This window comes from Bubalus bubalis, chromosome 2 (genome assembly GCF_019923935.1).
Source record: "Bubalus bubalis isolate 160015118507 breed Murrah chromosome 2, NDDB_SH_1, whole genome shotgun sequence".
In the NCBI taxonomy this organism is placed as follows: domain Eukaryota; kingdom Metazoa; phylum Chordata; class Mammalia; order Artiodactyla; family Bovidae; genus Bubalus; species Bubalus bubalis.
Window position 1 is genome coordinate 26,452,634 of NC_059158.1, and position 20,343 is coordinate 26,472,976.

Consider the following 20,343-nt stretch of genomic DNA (forward strand, 5'->3'; position numbering starts at 1 on the left):
AAGTAGATGATATGTTGGAGAAGGCAATGGCACCCCACTCCAGTACTCTTGCCAGGAAAATCCCAAGGACAGAGGAGCCTGGTAGGCTGCAGTACATGGGGTCGCTGGGAATAGGACACGACTGAGAGACTTCACTTTCACTTTTCACTTTCACGCTTTGGAGAAGGAAATGGCAACCCACTCCAGTGTTCTTGCCTGGAGAATCCCAGGGACAGGGGAACCTGGTGGGCTGCAGTCTATGGGGTCGCACAGAGTCGGACATGACTGAAGCGACTTAGCAGCAGCAGCAGCAGCAGATGATATGTAAGTACATTGAATGAATGGGTTTAGTTACATGTGCCTATTATCCTTTTCTACATTAAACAAAATGCTGTGTATGGTACACACACTTCTGTACATACTGAAAGTGAATTTTGGAAATTACTCCATAGCAAGACAGTCTCATTTTTTTCTAAAAATACAGAGTATTCCATTGTTGGATGTACATCACTTTATTCATGTAACCCCTTTTGTTTCCCAGCACGGTCTCTGGTTTCTGCTAAGGCTCATATGGGATTTCCCTGTGACAGACAGTAAGTTTGTAAGAGAAACTGGAGGGCCTCAGAAATGCATGTTATCAACTTGTAGCTTTGTCCTGATATACTTCTGAGAACTATTTATGGTGAAGAATGCATCCCAGCCAAAGAACCAGCACATCAATGATGTTTATTGGAGAGAAATAAAAAGATTGAAGTATTATAGCCCACTATCAGTATAACAAAAAAAAAAAGTGTTCAAGAAATACCCTAGTTTATATACTTTCTTTTAAAAAATCAGTGAAAAGAGACAAAAATAGCATGATTACAAAAATGTTGAGGGCATCACATCCTTACAAGTTACCTGCATTTCTTACATTTGTCGTCCCAATTCTGTATCCAATAGTGTAAAGGAACTTGTCTTTGAAAATGCAGAGACATAAAGGACCATCATGAAATGGGTTCATTAAGGGTTTTCTCAGGAAAATGTGTTCATTAAGGGCTAGCTCAGGAAAACATGTCTAATAATCAAATGGCAGAAAATCCAAGAGAAAAATAAAGGAGGAAAGGAAACTTTCTAGATTTACAGGTGACCAAAATTCAGGAATATAAATAAAAATGTTATTGCTGTGTGATGTAATCTTCCCTTTATCTTTTCTTTGACTTCTTTATTTGAAATATATGAAGCAGATGATTTTCACTCTGTATTTATTTGAGGGAACACATTATAAAGTAAAATGAACAGATGAGCTCAGATGCACAGGAAACAGAAGTTGAAAACAAAGGGAACCAAGGAAGAAAGAACATAAGGTACTGGAATCAATATTGAGAACTACCAGGTCAAAGGCTGAGGGCAGAAGGGCTGGGGGTGACTGAGAAAGCCATCAAGGAGGACAGTTTCTACAGGGTCACTGAGCCAGGAGCAAATGAGATCCTGAGAAAGTACTTCATTGTGGAAGAGTTAGCGCTAAGCAGGAAACCTTTCCATGCTGTGAAGAAGCTGGGACAGAAAGTTCTTCCTTGAGTGTGACCATCTTCACTTCAGCTCAGGAGCCCTGCAAGAGACAGAGGAGAGGATTGCTTCCAGACATAACTCTACAGGGGAATGTTAATGTTAATATTAAAGCATTACAGTTGGAAGGGGAAAATATCCTTAAGTTTCCTGAGGCAAAGGTACTTTAGAGCATAAGCCTTTTATTTAGTTAAGAGAGAAGCTTTAGTGTAAACTGCCTGATGAGAAGTCAGATCCAAAGTCTTTCATTATTTCTGCCTCTGTCTTGTTTCCTTTACCATCTGTTCCAGGGAGACTAAACACAATTCTAAAAGATAAAGAGCATACCTGTTGGCTGAAGTGTAGGGTGTCCTAGGAGAGACAAAAGAAGATATATACTTAAAAGATATAGAGGTTGATCCATCCCCAAAACAATGCCTCAAGCCCCGGGGCCCCACCAGAGATCTTCCTAATACCATAACCCATATCATCTGATTTCAGGGTTTATACGAGGGCAAACACTGACAGCATGTGACCCATGAAATTTCTCTCATACCAATCCAATGCAATTAAGTCAGCCTTATTGTCTCTTCCTTCATTTGTCCCAGGATCTCCACCCCAAATCCCCATGCATGTTAACCTTTTATTTTCTCCACAAGCCACAGTCTCTTATGTTTCACGCATAAGTAACCATGGACTACAGATTTCTGGATCTCCAGGATATTAAAGTCAGTTAGGGAAATAAGCTTTAGAAAAGGCCATTGATATACAGAGAACTCACTTGAGCAAAACCATATGTCTTCCTCCAAAAGTCAGTGGGGAGGCTCAGCTGCCCAAAGGCTCCTTACCTTTCTGATTCCTGAAGTAGATGAAGAGCCCCACCGCAAGGAAGAGCAGACCCAGAACAAAGCCCCCAACTCCACTCATCATCTTGCTCTGAGCAGAGTCAGACCGTGCCCCTGAGAAAAGAAGCCAGTTTTAGTCATTTTTATCCCAAATTCTCTTCTCCAGTTGAGACTGAAATTGTGAACTATGAGAATGAGGAAAGAAGTCTGCCCTGGAAGAATTAGAATAATTGGCCATTTCTGGAAAAGAGATTAAAAATCACATTGAGTAGCTACAAGGTTCAGACAGTGAACTTATTTAAATATCACAGCCATGCTATTAGGTCACATGACTTCATCTAATGGATGAGGAGCCAAGGACTCGATGAGGTTAAGTAGCTTGTCTAGGGTGACAGATGTAATAAAAAGCATAGCTGAGGTTGGACTCCACTCATGTCAAGCACATCCGTACATTGTAGAGGGTGCATCTCTTTTCAGATCACAGTGAAGAACTCAGAACAACAGTGTCAGAAGCCCAATCTGAGGCAGGGGACTGGTGTCCAGGGCCAGGTAGTGTCCGTGACTTGTGATATCATGGGAAGCTCAGAACAGGGACACCTCTTTTCTCCTTGTCAGGCAGAAGTGCCTCCCCAGGAGGTGTAGGTATTTGGAGAAACTATCCCAGGATATCTGTAAACTATCAGAGGATTTCTATCATAGGCTATCTCAGGGCTCCCCCAATAACCTCAGCTGAAAGACAGAAGAACAAGGAGCAAATGATCACATGGTGTAGGGAGAGGAGGCACTCAGGGGAGACTCAGGGGAAAGCAAGCCCCCTCCACGGTGGGTGAGGGATTTATGAGATCAGAAAGCTCACTCCATTCTACTGTGATAGGGCTCGTCCGGCTGGGGTGATCCACTTGGCAGGTGTAGACCTCTCCACTCTGAGGAACTGTTTCAAGCATCACCATGGTCTGGAAGGTCCAGTCTCCATTCTGGATCAGGCCTGTGGAGATCACCCCAGCCTCCTCTTCATGGCCGTTTCGGAACCACCTGACTTCAATGTGGCCTGGGTAGAAACCGTTCACAGAGCAGACCAGGAGGTTGTGGTGCTGCAGGGGCTGGGTCTTTGTAGGATACACAGTCACTATAGGCTCCACTGGGAGAGAAAAGGTGGAGGGAATCAGTGAGGACAACAGAGTAAGTCTCCTTGGTTAGCTGCTTTTCAGCCCCCACTCTCAAGTTCCAGACTGCAGCTTTGGGTAGGCCTCCCTCATAGCTGGCCCAGTGGCACAAGAGGAATTAGTGCCATGAGCTTTATCTTTAACATTTACACATTGGACCATTAGTTTGAAAGACGTTGAGAAAATGTGTGTTTTCTCATGCATTGAAATAGTTATTCATTGTTGAATTTAAGTGTTTACACATCTCTGCAAGGCATATTGCATATTAATTAAAAGCATAATTTCTGAAGCCAGACTGCCTGGGTTCAAATCCAGGTTCTACTTTTTACTGATTGACCCTGGGAGAATTTTTACATTCCTCTGTGCCTTAACTTTCTCATCTATAAAGAAGGATAATAGTACTAACTTATCTCTTAGCATTCATTATGTGAGGATTAATATACCTAAAGTATATAACACAGTAACTGAAATTTACCCTACATTATGTGTTAGCTATTATTATCCTTGTTTAATTCAAAGCCATGTGGATAAATTGGGGGAAAGCAGTGGGATAGGTATGGAGAGAAAGGATGAAATCCTGGGAAAGCTCTCTCAAGGCACTCATATCTTAGAATATCTCAGAAATGGTTCTACCCTACAAAAGATGAATGTGATTGTACTCTGAGTTAAATCTCAAGAAAAGGGTGAGTCCTGAAGGAGAGGGAAAGCCATTAATTTTTTTTTAATTTATATAAATTCTTACATACCACTGATCAACCCATATCCTTTGCAAAACAAGCATATTTACTATTGGAACTATTATTATTTTACATTTTTCTTTCTTTTTAAGCTCATATTTGAGTTCAAAAGAGGATGGGAGACTCATTAATATGTATGCTTAGTGCCTTATACAATCCCTAAAGCTAACAGGTTCAATAAAAACATTTTCTTGGAAAAAAAAAATCTGAGGAAAAGGCATTTTTACAATATCATAAGATGACAAATTTAAGATTAATCTAAAGCATCTTTTCCAACCACAACACTGTGAGATTAGAAATCAATTATAGGAAAAAAAAAACTGTAAAAAACACAAACACATGGAGGCTAAACAGTATGTTACTGAATAATCAATGGATTAATTAAGAAATTAGGGAAGAAATCAAAAAATACCTAGAAACAAATGACAAGGCAAATGCAACAATCCACAGCCTGTGGGACACAGCAAGAGCGGTTCTAAGAGGGAAGTTTATAGCAGTACAATCTTAACTCAGAAACAAGAAAGATCCCAAATAAACAACCTAACCTTACAACTTTAGAGGAAAAAAGAACAAACAAAATGCAAAGTTAGTGGAAGGAAAGAAATCATAAAGATCAGAACAGAAATAAATGAGATAGAGATGAAGAAAACAATAGCAAAGGTCAATGAAATTGAAAGCTGATTCTTGAGAAGATAAGTAAAATTAATCAACTTGTGGCCAGATTCAATCAAGAAAAAAAAAGGGGGGGGGAGGAGTTAAATCAATAAAATTAGAAAACAAGAAAGAAGTTACAACAGACACCACAAAATGCAAAGAATCATAAGAGACTACTACAAGCAACTATACACCAATAAAATGGACAACCTGGAAGAAATGGACAAATTCTTAACCTCCCTCCTGTATCCCTCCCCAACACCTTCCCTCCCTCCAGGCCCACTCAGACCCCAGGGCACTGTTCCCATCACACACACTCTTCTCTTCGCCCCACTTCACACACACACACTCCCCTCAACAGTCACTAACAAATTCACACACTGTCTCTCCAACAACAGACTCTCACAGGAACCCCAACTTCTACTTGCTCACATCCTACATGTTAATACTTACCCTGGACTCAGTCTACCTCTGTCTCCGGCCCTGTCTCTCTCTGTCTCTCCCGTCTCACAATCACACATTGACAAAATCAGTGTCTGCTGACAACAGGCTCTCACAGGAATCCTCCTAACTTGTACCCACTCACAGTCGTACACACTCGACCCAGAGTGAGTGAAGTATCTCTGTTTCTGTCTGTCTGTCTCTCTTTCTCTGTCTCTCTCTCTCCCACTCTCTCTCTCTCTCTCTCTCACACACACACACACACACACACACACACACACACTGCTCCACAATGGCCGTCCACCCCTGTGCTCACCTCGCCGCTGCACAGTGAAACTCTCACCGACCCCGTAGTTGTGTCTGCAGTACGAGTCCACCGCGGCCCGCTTCCGCTCCAGGATGTCCTTCTGGCCGTTCCAGTACTTGGCGTCCGGCCGCCCCAGCTCGGTCACCGCCCGGAACTCGCCCCAGTCGCTGTCAAAGCGCACGTACTCTTTTCCATTATAGATGTATCTCTGCCGGTACTGCACTCGCTCCGTCCCATTGGAGAAATGACACTCGCTCTTAGCATACTCCAGGAAATGTGCTGCAGAGACAGGATAGATCTGGTCACAGGAGCGGACTCCTGGGGAGAGGCTAATGAGGGATGGAAGGCAGTGGCGACACCCACCAATGCGGGACGCCCAGGCTCAGTTGGGGCCGCTAGCACTAGCCCTAACCCCCTTGCTGGCTCCACCGGCACCCCAACTACCAGCACACCTTGGGTTCTTTCATCTTCGTTCAACAGACGGAGGCTGCGGGAGGCTTGGGGAAATCTCTCCTATCCAAGCCTTTCTCGACCTAGTCCAGCTTCCATGCTTGGCTGGAGCCCTCTAGGCCTGAGTCCTCTAAGCCTGAGGACTTAGAGGATTTTCCGCATCACCACCTCTTCCTAAATCCTCCACCAGAAAACCAGCCCTCTCCCGTCATCCTGCAGCTCTTTTAACAGTTCCTTAAACATATTCACCTCATTTTGCAAATGTTCTGTCGGGGCTGACCTTGCCACAGGCCTGTGCTACTCTCTGAGAATCCAAAGAAACAAAAACAAACATGTCCCCTCCAATCATGGAGCTTAAATTTTAGTGAAAATGATAGACAAAATTAAACCATAAAAGAATTTATACAAGAGTGAGAAATATCAGAAGTGCTAGACTTCTGTAACAATCAATTATAGGATGACCTGAATTACATTAGGTGCCAAAAAGTGGTCTCTTGAGAGTGACATTTAATGTAACCTGAAAGGCTAAGTTGGCATGTACTGAGGGAGGAAACTGGGTGTGTGTGTATGTTTAGGGTAAAAGGTGTCTGTATTTTGTACATTAATACCATGTACAAAAGCTTGGAAGAAGTGACGGACTTCTTTAAAGAACTAGAAAAAATATTTCATTGAAGTACAGAGAGTGAGAGGGAGGAGGTAAAAGAATATACTGGAGAAATCAAGTACTTGAGCCAGTAACTTAAAAATCCTGTAGGTGATGTTAGGATTTTGACTTTATACTGTATGTAAGGAGAACTACTGAGGAGCTTTAAAGAAATTAAAACCATAACCCTAATACAGTGCTACAATCTCTTTTCTGCATTTTCAAATTAAGAAAGCTCAGAAAAACAGATTTTTTTTTAAATTGGTAACAAATCTCAATTGGCAAATCTGAATTGATGAGTTAAGGGGTCAAATATGGCTCTGAGGGTTGGGGTGGGGTCTGTTCGGTAGATGGTAGGCTGGTAGCATCCCTTACCCCTACACAATGGATGTCAGAAGAAACCTTCCGTGTAACAACCAAAAATGCCTCCAGATATTTCCAAATGTTTAGGAGTCAAGGAGTGGGGGTAAAGGGTGGTGGTCTGTCACCAGATGAGCTCCACCTATATAAACCATCTGAAAAAATCTACAGTGCAAAAACCATTGTTAATTTTGGAGCAGCTGAGAATTATATTGAAAGTTTTGCCAATAGTCTCTCTTGGTCCTACATCAAATCTATACTTTTTAAGAATCCAGCCCCAGTGGAGAGCTACTTTTCCAGTAAAACACATTTATTCAGTACAAAGCCTTCTTTGTTTCCCTCACCAACAAATTACAAAGTCATGTAATTTACCCTTCACATCATCTTCCTTCTTAATTTCTCTGCCACTGGCCCACTACTTGTCTATAGTATAGGAGTAAACTACAGTCACAGACATTTTATTCCCATTCAAAGCCCCAATTATTCCTTTTCTAACTTTGTCTCCTACTCCCAATAATACCAGTAGGCATTAAATTATCAGCCATGGTCATACAAATAATTCTTATTTCTGTAGTCAAGTCCCATTGGAAAGGAAGAAAGTAAGGGAGAAAGTGACCTCATTTAGACAGTTAACAAGAAATGAGCAATTCCCCAGACTCTGAGAAGAGACTTTCACTTATAAATGATGGCAGAAAGTGCACAGTGAATCAGATCAAGTCTATCTTAATATTCAGAAATTCTCTAATACCTTCTTGTCAATGACAAAGTTAAAAAATAAAACTGTGTGAAGTCAATTTTTTTATGGTAGCTTATATGGTTAGCATTGTTACTGCAACTCATGTGCCCAATTTAAGGTTGTCAATTTAGTAAATAAAAATATAGGTTTCCCAGTTAAATTTGTATTTCAGAAATTATTGTTGTTTAGCTGAAATTTAAATTTAACTGGATCCTGTGTTATATTTGGCAACCTTAGCCCAACTTGCTAACAAAATTTCAGGAGTACATTTAATACTTCTTTTTCTTCTTCTTCACATGCCCATGACAGCCTGCACATAGTGTGAACCCATATGAAACTTGTAAAATAAATGCAAAATTAATGAATATTCCTCTTATTTATTGCTTCTAGCAGTCTTTCTAGTGCTGTTCATAAGTACTCAATAAATACATTGCCATTTTAATTTTTATAAACCTTATGAATGTAAGCTCACAAGATCTATTTGTTTACTTTCTAAAGCGATATCTTCATCATCATTTGTCAATTGTCTTCAATTAATGTTATCACTAATGACCATTTTGAGCACAAAAGAGCAGAAACATTGCTTTCTATAAAATAATAATGTATATATGAATCTAACACAGAGTATGCTGACATAAAAGAAAAGGAATTTCCATAAACTCAGTTTCACACTATATAATCTGGGCTCTAGTAGCAACTATGTGACACTGGGTAAATTATTGAAACTTTTTGAATATTAGATTCCATAGATATATTTTAATTGCTACAGATTTGATAGGACAGTTATAAGAATTACATACTGAAATTTATGGACCTGGTACATAACAACTATGAAGTGTTTTGATGTTCCATGCTGATAGAGATTGGGTTGTTTTGTTTGTTACTCCATCCTCATCAGCGAGGGGAAAAACTGTTGTACTCTAGGTGACTAATAAATATAAGGTTGTATAAATCAATGGCTTTTTCCATAAAGTCACCCCTGCATACATACAAGGGCATTCTAGTGTTTTTTTCTGGTGACTGAACCTCTCTGGTTCTCAAGTCCTCCCAGCGTTTCTTCAGGTTCTTTTATTTTTTTTTTTTTAACTTTACAGTATTGTATTGGTTTTGCCATATATCAACATGAATCCGCCACTGGTATACACGTGTTCCCCATCCTGAACCCTCCTCCCTCCTCCCTCCCTGTACCATCCCTCTGGGTCGTCCCAGTGCACCAGCCCCAAGCATCCAGTACCGTGCATCGAACCTGGACTGGTGAATTGTTTCATATATGATATTATACATGTTTCAATGCCATTCTCCCAAATCATTCCATCCTCTCCCTCTCCCACAGAGTCCAAAAGACTGTTCTATACATCAGTGTCTCTTTTGCTGTCTCGTATACAGGGTTATTGTTACCATCTTTCTAAATTCTATATATATGTGTTAGTATACTGTATTGGTGTTTTTCCTTCTGGCTTACTTCACTCTGTATAATAGGCTCCAGTTTCATCCACCTCATTAGAACTGATTCAAATGTATTCTTTTTAATGGCTGAGCTTTAGGTCCAGCTTACTCTCTGATTCCAGGGCACAGTTTCCCCCTGATTTAAGCTACTCAAATGTGGCATCTGTAATCCATTCCTCACTTCTTCAGCTCTCATTCTTTATTCAAAGGGTCCAATCTAGTTCCTGTCTTGCACGTTCTGTTGACTGTAAACAACAAGTCCACCAAACCCAGTGTTGATTTCTTTGTCATGTTCTCACTTGACCCTCCTTAGTCAAACTCACCACAACTGCCACTCCTTCCCTTCTTGAAAAATCTATTTTCTTCACTTGCATGCATCATATTCTCTTGGTTTTCCCCAACATCAACAGTATCCCTTCGCAGGCTCTTTTACAGATTCATAAGCCCTTAGCCCTCTAGACATGGCCCTTGCTCTCTTTTTCTGATCTACACACACTCTCTCCTTCCCCTACTTTCTTATATTTTAACAGTGCATATGTCAGTGACCCCGACACTCATACCTTCGGCTCTGGCCTCCCCTTGAATTCCAATTTGATGTTTTCGACTGACTTCTTGAAGGCTCCACATACATGTTAATAAATTATTTCAAACTTAAACAAAACTTATTCTTCTATCCACCCACTTCAAATTATTTCCTTCCAAAACTTTTCCTATTTCAATAAACAGCACCACCAAGTGACTTTCCTCCTAATCCCTCAGTGCTGTGCTGTTCTCAAGTCATGTCTGACCCTTTGCAACCCCATGGACTGTAGCCCACCAGGCTCCTCTGTTCATGGAATTCCCCAGGCAAGAATATTGGAGTTGGTTACCATTTCCTCCTCCAGGGGACCTTCCTGACATAGGGATCAAACCCGAGTCTCTTACATCTCCTGCATTTGCAGGCAGATTCTTTAACACTAGCGCCACCTGGGAAGCAATCCCTCAGTAGCATTCACATATCTTTTTATTTTTTTTTTTTTTTTTTTTTAATTTTATTTTATTTTTAAACTTTACATAACTGTATTAGATTTGCCAAATATCAAAATGAATCCGCCACAGGTTTACATGTGTTCCCCATCCTGAACCCTCCTCCCTCCTCCCTCCCCATTCCATCCCTCTGGGTCGTCCCAGTGCACCAGCCCCAAGCATCCAGTATCATGCATCGAACCTGGACTGGCAACTCATTTCATACATGATATTTTACATGTTTCAATGCCATTCTCCCAAATCTTCCCACCCTCTCCCTCTCCCACAGAGTCCATAAGACTGTTCTATACATCAGTGTCTCTTTTGCTGTCTCGTACACAGGGTTATTGTTACCATCTTTCTAAATTCCATATATATGCGTTAGTATACTGTATTGGTGTTTTTCTTTCTGGCTTACTTCACTCTGTATAATAGGCTCCAGTTTCATCCACCTCATTAGAACTGATTCAAATGTATTCTTTTTAATGGCTGAATAATACTCCATTGTGTATATGTACCACAGCTTTCTTATCCATTCATCTGCTGATGGACATCTAGGTTGCTTCCATGTCCTGGCTATTATAAACAGTGCTGCGATGAACATTGGGGTACTCGTGTCTCTTTCCCTTCTGGTTTTTTCAGTGTGTATGCCCAGCAGTGGGATTGCTGGATCATAAGGCATGTCTATTTCCAGTTTTTTAAGGAATCTCCACACTGTTCTCCATAGTGGCTGTACTAGTTTGCATTCCCACCAACAGTGTAAGAGGGTTCCCTTTTCTCCACACCCTCTCCAGCATTTATTACTTGTAGACTTTTGGATTGCAGCCATTCTGACTGGCGTGAAATGGTACCTCATAGTGGTTTTGATTTGCATTTCTCTGATAATGAGTGATGCTGAGCATCTTTTCATGTGTTTGTTAGCCATCTGTATGTCTTCTTTGGAGAAATGTCTATTTAGTTCTTTGGCCCATTTTTTGATTGGGTCATTTATTTTTCTGGAGTTGAGCTGTAGGAGTTGCTTGTATATTCTCGAGATTAGTTGTTTGTCAGTTGCTTCATTTGCTATTATCTTCTCCCATTCTGAAGGCTGTCTTTTCACCTTGCTAATAGTTTCCTTTGATGTGCAGAAGCTTTTAAGGTTGATCACAACAGACAACACAGAAATACAAAGGATCATAAGAGACTACTATCAACAATTATATGCCAATAAAATGGACAACGAGGAAGAAATGGACAAATTCTTAGAAAAGTACAACTTTCCAAAACTCGATCAGGAAGAAATAGAAAATCTTAACAGACCCATCACAAGCACGGAAATTGAAACTGTAATCAAAAATCTTCCAGCAAACAAAAGCCCAGGTCCAGACGGCTTCACAGCTGAATTCTACCAAAAATTTAGAGAAGAGCTAACACCTATCCTGCTCAAACTCTTCCAGAAAATTGCAGAGGATGGTAAACTTCCAAACTCATTCTATGAGGCCACCATCACCCTAATACCAAAACCTGACAAAGATCCCACAAAAAAAGAAAACTACAGGCCAATATCACTGATGAACATAGATGCAAAAATCCTTAACAAAATTCTAGCAATCAGAATCCAACAACACATTAAAAAGATCATACACCATGACCAAGTGGGCTTTATCCCAGGGATGCAAGGATTCTTCAATATCCGCAAATCAATCAATGTAATACACCACATTAACAAATTGAAAAATAAAAACCATATGATTATCTCAATAGATGCAGAGAAAGCCTTTGACAAAATTCAACATCCATTTATGATCAAAACTCTCCAGAAAGCAGGAATAGAAGGAACATACCTCAACATAATCAAAGCTATATATGACAAACCCACAGCAAACATTATCCTCAATGGTGAAAAATTGAAAGCATTTCCTCTAAAGTCAGGAACAAGACAAGGGTGCCCACTTTCACCATTACTATTCAACATAGTTTTGGAAGTTTTGGCCACAGCAATCAGAGCAGAAAAAGAAATAAAAGGAATCCAAATTGGAAAAGAAGAAGTAAAGCTCTCACTGTTTGCAGATGACATGATCCTCTACATAGAAAACCCTAAAGACTCCACCAGAAAATTACTAGAACTAATCAATGACTATAGTAAAGTTGCAGGATATAAAATCAACACACAGAAATCCCTTGCATTCCTATACACTAATAATGAGAAAACAGAAAGAGAAATTAAGGAAACAATTCCATTCACCATTGCAACGGAAAGAATAAAATACTTAGGAATATATCTACCTAAAGAAACTAAAGACCTATATATAGAAAACTATAAAACACTGGTGAAAGAAATCAAAGAGGACACTAACAGATGGAGAAATATACCATGTTCATGGATTGGAAGAATCAATGTAGTGAAAATGAGTATACTACCCAAAGCAATCTATAGATTCAATGCAATCCCTATCAAGCTACCAACAGCATTCTTCACAGAGCTAGAACAAATAATTTCACAATTTGTATGGAAAAACAAAAAACCTCGAATAGCCAAAGCGATCTTGAGAAAGAAGAATGGAACTGGAGGAATCAACCTACCTGACTTCAGGCTCTACTACAAAGCCACAGTTATCAAGACAGTATGGTACTGGCACAAAGACAGAAATATAGATCAATGGAACAAAATAGAAAGCCCAGAGATAAATCCACGCACATATGGACACCTTATCTTCGACAAAGGAGGCAAGAATATACAATGGATTAAAGACAATCTCTTTAACAAGTGGTGCTGGGAACTCTGGTCAACCACTTGTAAAAGAATGAAACTAGAACACTTTCTAACACCATACACAAAAATAAACTCAAAATGGATTAAAGATCTAAACGTAAGACCAGAAACTATAAAACTCCTAGAGGAGAACATAGGCAAAACACTCTCTGACATAAATCACAGCAGGATCCTCTATGACCCACCTCCCAGAATATTGGAAATAAAAGCAAAAATAAACAAATGGGACCTAATTAACCTTAAAAGCTTCTGCACATATCTTTTTAAAGAAAATTTAAATGTTTTACCACAGCCATCAGGACCTAATACGATTTGTCCCCTGACTTCATTTTCAACCTCATCTTATTCCACATGCCAACTTGCTTTCTATGCTTCAGCCACTTTCTTGCCTTCTTTTTTGTCCCTTTAGAAAATCAAATATCTTCCTTACTTCATTCTTTCCCTGTTCCCTTACATCCTTCACATGACTGGCTTTCCATCATTCATATTTCAACTAACTGTCATTTTTACTAGCCACCTGAACTGAAATCAGGTGAACGCAATTCTCCTTGTTCCATGATCCTGACATTTTTTTTCAGAGCACTTATTTGTCTCTGAAATGTTTTTTCTTTGTTAAAGTTTATTGGGTTGTTGTCTTTCTTTCCTGTCTCCATGATAGTAGGGGTCTTTTCTTTCTTATTCAAATAGAATTTTCTGGGCCTATAACACAGCCCAATATATAATAGCTGTTCAGAAAAAAAAAAAAAAAAAAAAAAAAAACAGATTTTGGTCTAAAAAAATAAACCCTGAGTTTCGGAAGCTGATTTTTGTGGTGGGGATCTTGGAAAGCATCCAGAAGGGACTCCAGCTCCAACACTTTTATTCTGATGACACATTAAATTCCTTCTACCTTCCATTTCAAATTCAGACAAATTTCCTCTTTCTCCTCCCACTAGTTGTAAGAAACCTTCAAAGTTAAGTAAAAGGTGATTTTTAAGAAAGAGAGAAATTTTCACTAAATTTCATCTCATCTAATGGACTATATAGTGCTGATGGTCTGTGTAAACTTGGGGATTTTCAATAATGGTGATGACATAACTGGAAAAGGAGTAGGGAATAACTGGAAAGATTTATGAACATGAATAATTAAGGAACAGAGACTACATGATAAATGAAGCTATGAAATTTGAGGCCAAGACCTCAATAGGCCAATGAACACTCTTGACTTGCTTTTTGACTTTCAACCCTATGGGATGGAAACAACCTTCATACTCTGTACCCTGCTTAGGGTTTATGGTTTGAACAACATGAAATTGCTGATAATTGATTGCTATTGACTTATAAAACCAGAATTTTATATAATTTGTGCTCTACTAGTTAAATCCCTTCTCATGGGTTCAGGGCAGAGAATGGGGAGACATAGGAGAAACTGTGCAGAAAGATTCAAAATAGATTCATGATGAATACTAACCTATGTCAGGTTTTAAGAATATATGTGAATTCTTCAAGTGTCATAGAATATCCCATAAGGTGCTCCTTATCTATAGAGTCATTCCAAGTACTAAGAATCTCTGCTTAAGCTTTAGGGTGCTTTCCACAGAACAGAGAGAAAACCAACCCCAACTTTTGTCAGAGGACTTCCATTACAGGGACATAACCCTTATAAACACTGGAGCTCAGGAGAAAGGAAACAGCTTAATGGGAAGAGACCTTTTGATATATTCTTACATATTAAGGAGAGACAGCATAGGTCCTATTGAGGACACAACACAGGATCTTCTAGGAGAGATCTTTCTAATTCCTTTTGAATCCACAGAAAAGTTTTGGTGAAAATTTCCCTTTTTTGGCATGAATGCTAAATTGCTTGTCATGCCTGTCCCTTTGCGACCCCATGGACTGTAGCCCACCAGGCTCTTCCATCCATGGGATTCTCCAGGCAAGAATACTGGAGTGGTTTGCCATTCCTTCTCCAGGAGATCTTCCCGATCCAGGGATCAAACCCCATCTCTTATGTCTCTTGCATTAGCAGGCAGGTTCTTTACCCCTAGCACCACTGGAAACCCTTTTTTTTTTTTTTTGCATAACTGGTGGCTAAAACTATAAAGAGTCTGCCTGCAATGTGGGAGACCCAGGTTCAATCCCCGGGTCGTGAGATCCCCTGGAGACGAAAATGGCTACCCACTCCAGTATTCTTGCCTGGAGAATCCCACGGACAGAAGAGCCTGGTGGGCTACAGTCCATGGGGGTCACAAAGAGTCGGACATGACTGAGTAACACACACACACACATGCACTATAAATAAAGGAAACTACTGTATGAGGAATTATTTTGACATTATTATTTATAAATCTTAAGACCCTAAGAGAATTGAATGCAAGGCTGGATAGGTTTTATTGAAGAAATGGTTCATATATATGGTAGCAACTTATACAACTCTCATTAAGTGGGGAAGCACCCAGGCTCCTTTACTATGGAAAGAACTAAGGATCCATATGATAAAGATAGGTGGTCAATAAGAATGTATCACAATTTTTAAGGGACCTGGCCTAGATATAGTGACAAAGTTAACTCCGTTCCTCCCCACCCCATGATAGGTCACCATCCAAGGTATATACTTACGTTGGATCTCCCTGGCCCAGGCCAGCGGAGGGCTCAGCACCATCAGCATCACTATCAGAGCTGCCATCCAGGAGCCTCCAGAGAAATACAGGCACACCAATGCCGGAGAACAGCAGAGGATACAGAGTGAGAGGAGCAGGCAAGTCCCTCTCAAATGGGTACTGTGACCCTCCTCCACCCACATCCCAAATAATACCAACCAAGGAACTCATTTGCTCCTGGATTGGGTGAGCCCAGTCTAGGCAACCAATCAACATCAGAGGCAAATAGCATCATCAGTTGCTGGTCAGAGATTCAATATGAAGGTCCTCTTTTGAAACGTAGAATTTTCTCCACTAAAAGGATTGCTTTAATTTAGTACTCTAAAGGTTTGACCCAGTTGCATCTGAAATATTTTAACTGGGCCCCTATTGTGATCTAGCTTTGTGCTGGTCAGTGATGGTCACACACTTGTTTCTTTAGGAGCATTCATTCCTCTCACTTGGAAACAGAGCTGTTTTGACAAATGTATGTGAGCGTGTTAGGAGAGAAGGGAGTGGAGAGAAAATGATTGCAAGCAAAGATTTTAAATCTTGTCCTACTTGCACCATAACTTAGTGGTGCAGATTTTGGAAAATTACTTAAACTCTCATAATTGAAAAGAAGTCACTTCAGTCTTCCAGGAATTTCAGTACTGCATGTGCTATGGTTCTGTGAACGCCTCAAGAAACAGTATCTCTGGTAATAGATGATGTTACAGAATTATAATTGCTGACTGGAGACTATATAGTCTGTACTTCCTGACAGGTAGGGGTGTCTCTGATAAACAAAAGGAAACTTAAAGTTAGTCAATAATTAACCTGAATGAAAAGATCTTTCACATTTGTACCTGATGCTGTCACTGAGTTTAATGGCATCGCCAGAATATTCATCTAACTGTGCTGTGTCAAACTATCCACCTCTTTATTAAAGGTACAAATACTGGTCTAATTATTTTTCAAAATTCCACTTAGATTTTCCACTAGCAAATTCCCAAGTGATTTCAGGTGTATATCTGGAATGTTGTCTGTTTTACTCACAATACACAATAAAATATTTCAGCAGTTATTTCACTAGTACTCCATCCTTATAAACAAGTTTGTACCCTCACAAAGTAAGTTTATTAGTAATGATTCTCCCTTAGTGGGAAAGGACATTTCTTCCTACATGGTGTACCTGTCAAAAAAATCAATTTTTCAATACTGTAGAGCAATTTTGAGAACACTGAAGCAAATGACCCTCAATAATTATTGCTAGCATCCACTTTTAAGTCATATGTTCATTCCATATGTTACACAAGCAAGGTAAAGGAGGAAAACTTGGTGCTATTTAATACCCATCCAGAGATGCTAAAGGTGATCCAGGTACAGAAACGCTTGTCAGTCTCTGTAGTTCAGAATTTGGAATCTGACCTTGAAAAATACTTTCAGAAGAGAGAGAAGTTCAGTAAACTGTTAAAATAAGAATGAAGTGGCCAGTTAATTTAAAAAATCATCTAAACCATGCCTACATCAATAACAAGAGAAAAATGCTTTTTAATAATCATAGCAGAACATAACATAATGACTATTGAAAATATTAAGCTTCTCCAGGAGTGACAAATACTTGTTGCTTTTTACTGAATAAAAATTCTTAGCTATGGGAAACGCAAAAGCATGACAAGAATCAGTCCTACCAGATTGTTTCTGCCATCCAAGCAAAATATATAGCAGTTGGTTTATTTTCCTTTCAGAACAGGAATGAAACACCAGGAGTGTTTAGCTGTCTACAATTCCTTCAATGCTACTGCTTTTCTTAAATACAATATCTCTAGTCTCGACAGTGTTCTTTTCATCTATTATATGATCTTATAGCTATGTGACTTCACACCATCCAAAACAATTTCTTGTTTTGTTCCTGTATGAACAATTCACTGGAGTGTATACCTAGATAGGATTCTAAGGGTATCTCTGTTTGCCCCTTTCTATTAGTTAAGATAGCGATTCAAACTGTTAAGTGAATTGTAAAATTCTAGATAGTTTAGAGAAGACTCTTGAGAGTCCCTTGGACAGCAAGGATATCCAACCAGTCAATCCTAAAGGAAATCAGTCCTGAATATTCACTGGAAGGACTGGTGCTGAAGTTGAAGTTCCAATATTTGGCCAGCTGATACAAAGCACTGACTCATTGGAAAAGACTCTGATGCTGGGAAAGATTGAAGGCAGGAGGAGAAGGGGATGACAGAGGATGAGATGATTGGATGGCATCACCAACTCAATGGACATGAGTCTGAGCAAGCCCCAGAAGTTGGTGTTGGACAGGGAGGCCTGGCATACTACAGTCCATGGGGTCGCAAAGAATCAGACATGACTGAGCAACTGAACTGAACTGAAATGAGATAGTTTCAGGAATGTTTAAGGAAGCCTTGAAATGTTGGGAGTAACTTGCGGCATGTATGAATCTTTAGCACACCTCTGGCAAATCAGTGTCATAAAATCACCTGTTGCGCCTAAATACAAACTGTCTTGGAAATGTGTACAGGGATTCAAGCCCCCTTGGCCACCAGAGTCAAGAGATCAAAAGGTATCCCTGAATGGCAGCCACAAAAAATAAACAAGGAAGCAGATGAAAAACCAGATATTTGTAAGAGTGTCCCTCTGAGAGACACTGGTGCTCTGGGTTGGCACAGGAAGAGCACAAAGACAGTCCCTGCCTTCTGGGGTCCCTGGAAAGATTTACAGTTAGCCCTTTGGTTCAGTTCAGTTCAGTCGCTCAGTCGTGTCCAACTTTTTGCAACCCCATGGACTGCAGCATGCCAGGCCTCCCTGTCTATTGCCAACTCTCGGAGTTTACCCAAACTCATGTCCATTGAGTCGGTGATGCCATCCAACCATCTCATCTTCTGTCATCCTCTTCTCCTCCTGTCTTCAATCTTTCCCAGCATCAGGATCTTTTCTAATGAGTCAGTTCTTCGCATCAGGTGGCCAAAGGATTGGAGTTTCAGCTTCAGCATCAGTCCTTCCAAAGAATATTCAGGACTGATTTCCTTTAGAATTGACTGGTTGGATCTCTTTGCAGTCCAAGGGACTCTCAAGCATCTTCTCCAACACCATAGTTCAAAAGCATCAATTCTTAGGCACTTAGCTTTTTTTATAGACCAACTGTCACATCCATACATGACTACTGGAAAAACCATAGTTTTGACTAGACAGATCTTTGTTGGCAAAGTATGTCTCTGCTTTTTAATATGCTGTCTATGTTGGTTATAACTTTTCTTCCAAGGAGCAAGTGTCATTTAATTTCATGGCTGCAATCACCATCTGCAGTGATTTTGGAGCCCCCCAAAATAAAGTCTGTCACTGTTTCCATTGTTTCCCCATCTGCCATGAAGTGATGGGACCGGATGCCATGATCTTAGTTTTCTGAATATTGAGCTTTAAGCCAACTTTTTCACCCTCCTCTTTCACTTTCATCAAGAGGCTCTTTAGTTCTTCTTCACTTTCTGCCATAAGGGTGGTGTCATCTTCATATCTGAGGTTATTGATATTTCTCCTGGCAATCTTGATTCCAGCTTGTGCTTCATCCAGCCCAGCGTTTCTCATGATGTACTCTGCATAGAAGTTAAATAAACAGGGTGACAATATGCAGCCTTGACATACTCCTTTTCCTACTTGGAACCAGTCTGTTGTTCCATGTCCAGTTCTAACTGTTGCTTCCTGACCTGCATATAGGTTTCTCAAGAGGCAGGTCAGGTGGTCTGGTATGCCCATCTTTTTAAGAATTTTCCAGAGTTTGTTGTGGTCCACACAGTCAAAGGCTTTGGCATAGTCAATAAAGCAGAAGTAGATGTTTATCCCAGTTAGCCCTTAGGTGTGTATTTAACGAGAACCGCGCCCTTCAGGCTGCAAGTATGATAATAAATTAGAGGTTTCTTTCACAGAAAGACTGAGCTCCTGAGTCTGTTGTCTCTTGCTGTGCCCTAAGGGTGGGAGCTATTTAAGAAATCTTTCTCTGCTGGTTATTGTCCTGCAGGACCTGTGAGCATAAACCCTGACAGCCACCAGAACCAATTAATCTGGAGGTGTCCCCTGGTCACAGTTCCACAAACAACCAGACATAAAAGCAGGCGCACTAGACATGTGTAAGAGCCCCGCTCTGGGAGACACTGGATCTGTGGAGTGTGACAGATGGAGAGCATGAAGCTGGCACCTGCTGAAGGAGAAAATAAAAAGATGGTGCCCACTAGATTTAGTAAGGCAGACCAAGAGCACAGAGACAATGCTTGTCGGTTGAAATGTGAAGTAGCATTCACCAAGGGAAAAAAATTTGGAGTAAAATCTATAATAAAATAAAATAGTGCCTGCCAGCTTTAGCAAGGCAGAGGGAGAGGTCAAAATGGAGCCTGCTCTTGCCTCTGTCCCTAGAGAGGATCCCAACAGGTCCCTGTCCCTCAGGTCAACGCTCTAAGATTGAGTATCTTTTGCACATGGGCACTTTTCAATGTCTGCTAAGGTGTTGGTGCCTGGAGCAAATGAATCTGCCCTTTAAGAGTCTCTTTTCACTTCTCCACTGGTATAGGAGAATAGAGACAAGAGATCAATCTCAAGACACTCTGAAACAGATAATTCTATAAAATATCAAAATTATGTTTTGATGAGACTTTTTTGGAAACATTAAGGAGTCAGGGAAAGTAGAATAAAGGA

At 40.2% G+C, this 20,343-nt stretch overlaps 1 protein-coding gene across 1 annotated transcript; it reads right to left on the reverse strand.

The window, feature by feature from the left end:
• Positions 1 to 1,206: 1,206 nt before the first annotated feature.
• On the reverse strand, positions 1,207 to 15,824 carry LOC102408905 (DLA class II histocompatibility antigen, DR-1 beta chain). Its single transcript, XM_006047519.4, has 6 exons — positions 15,644 to 15,824; positions 5,663 to 5,932; positions 3,208 to 3,489; positions 2,355 to 2,465; positions 1,855 to 1,878; positions 1,207 to 1,570 (listed from the first exon to the last, which is right to left on the reverse strand). Exons 1-6 carry the CDS (start codon positions 15,708 to 15,710, stop codon positions 1,557 to 1,559), a joined length of 768 nt encoding a protein of 255 aa, XP_006047581.3. The 5' UTR covers positions 15,711 to 15,824; the 3' UTR covers positions 1,207 to 1,556.
• Positions 15,825 to 20,343: the final 4,519 nt, after the last annotated feature.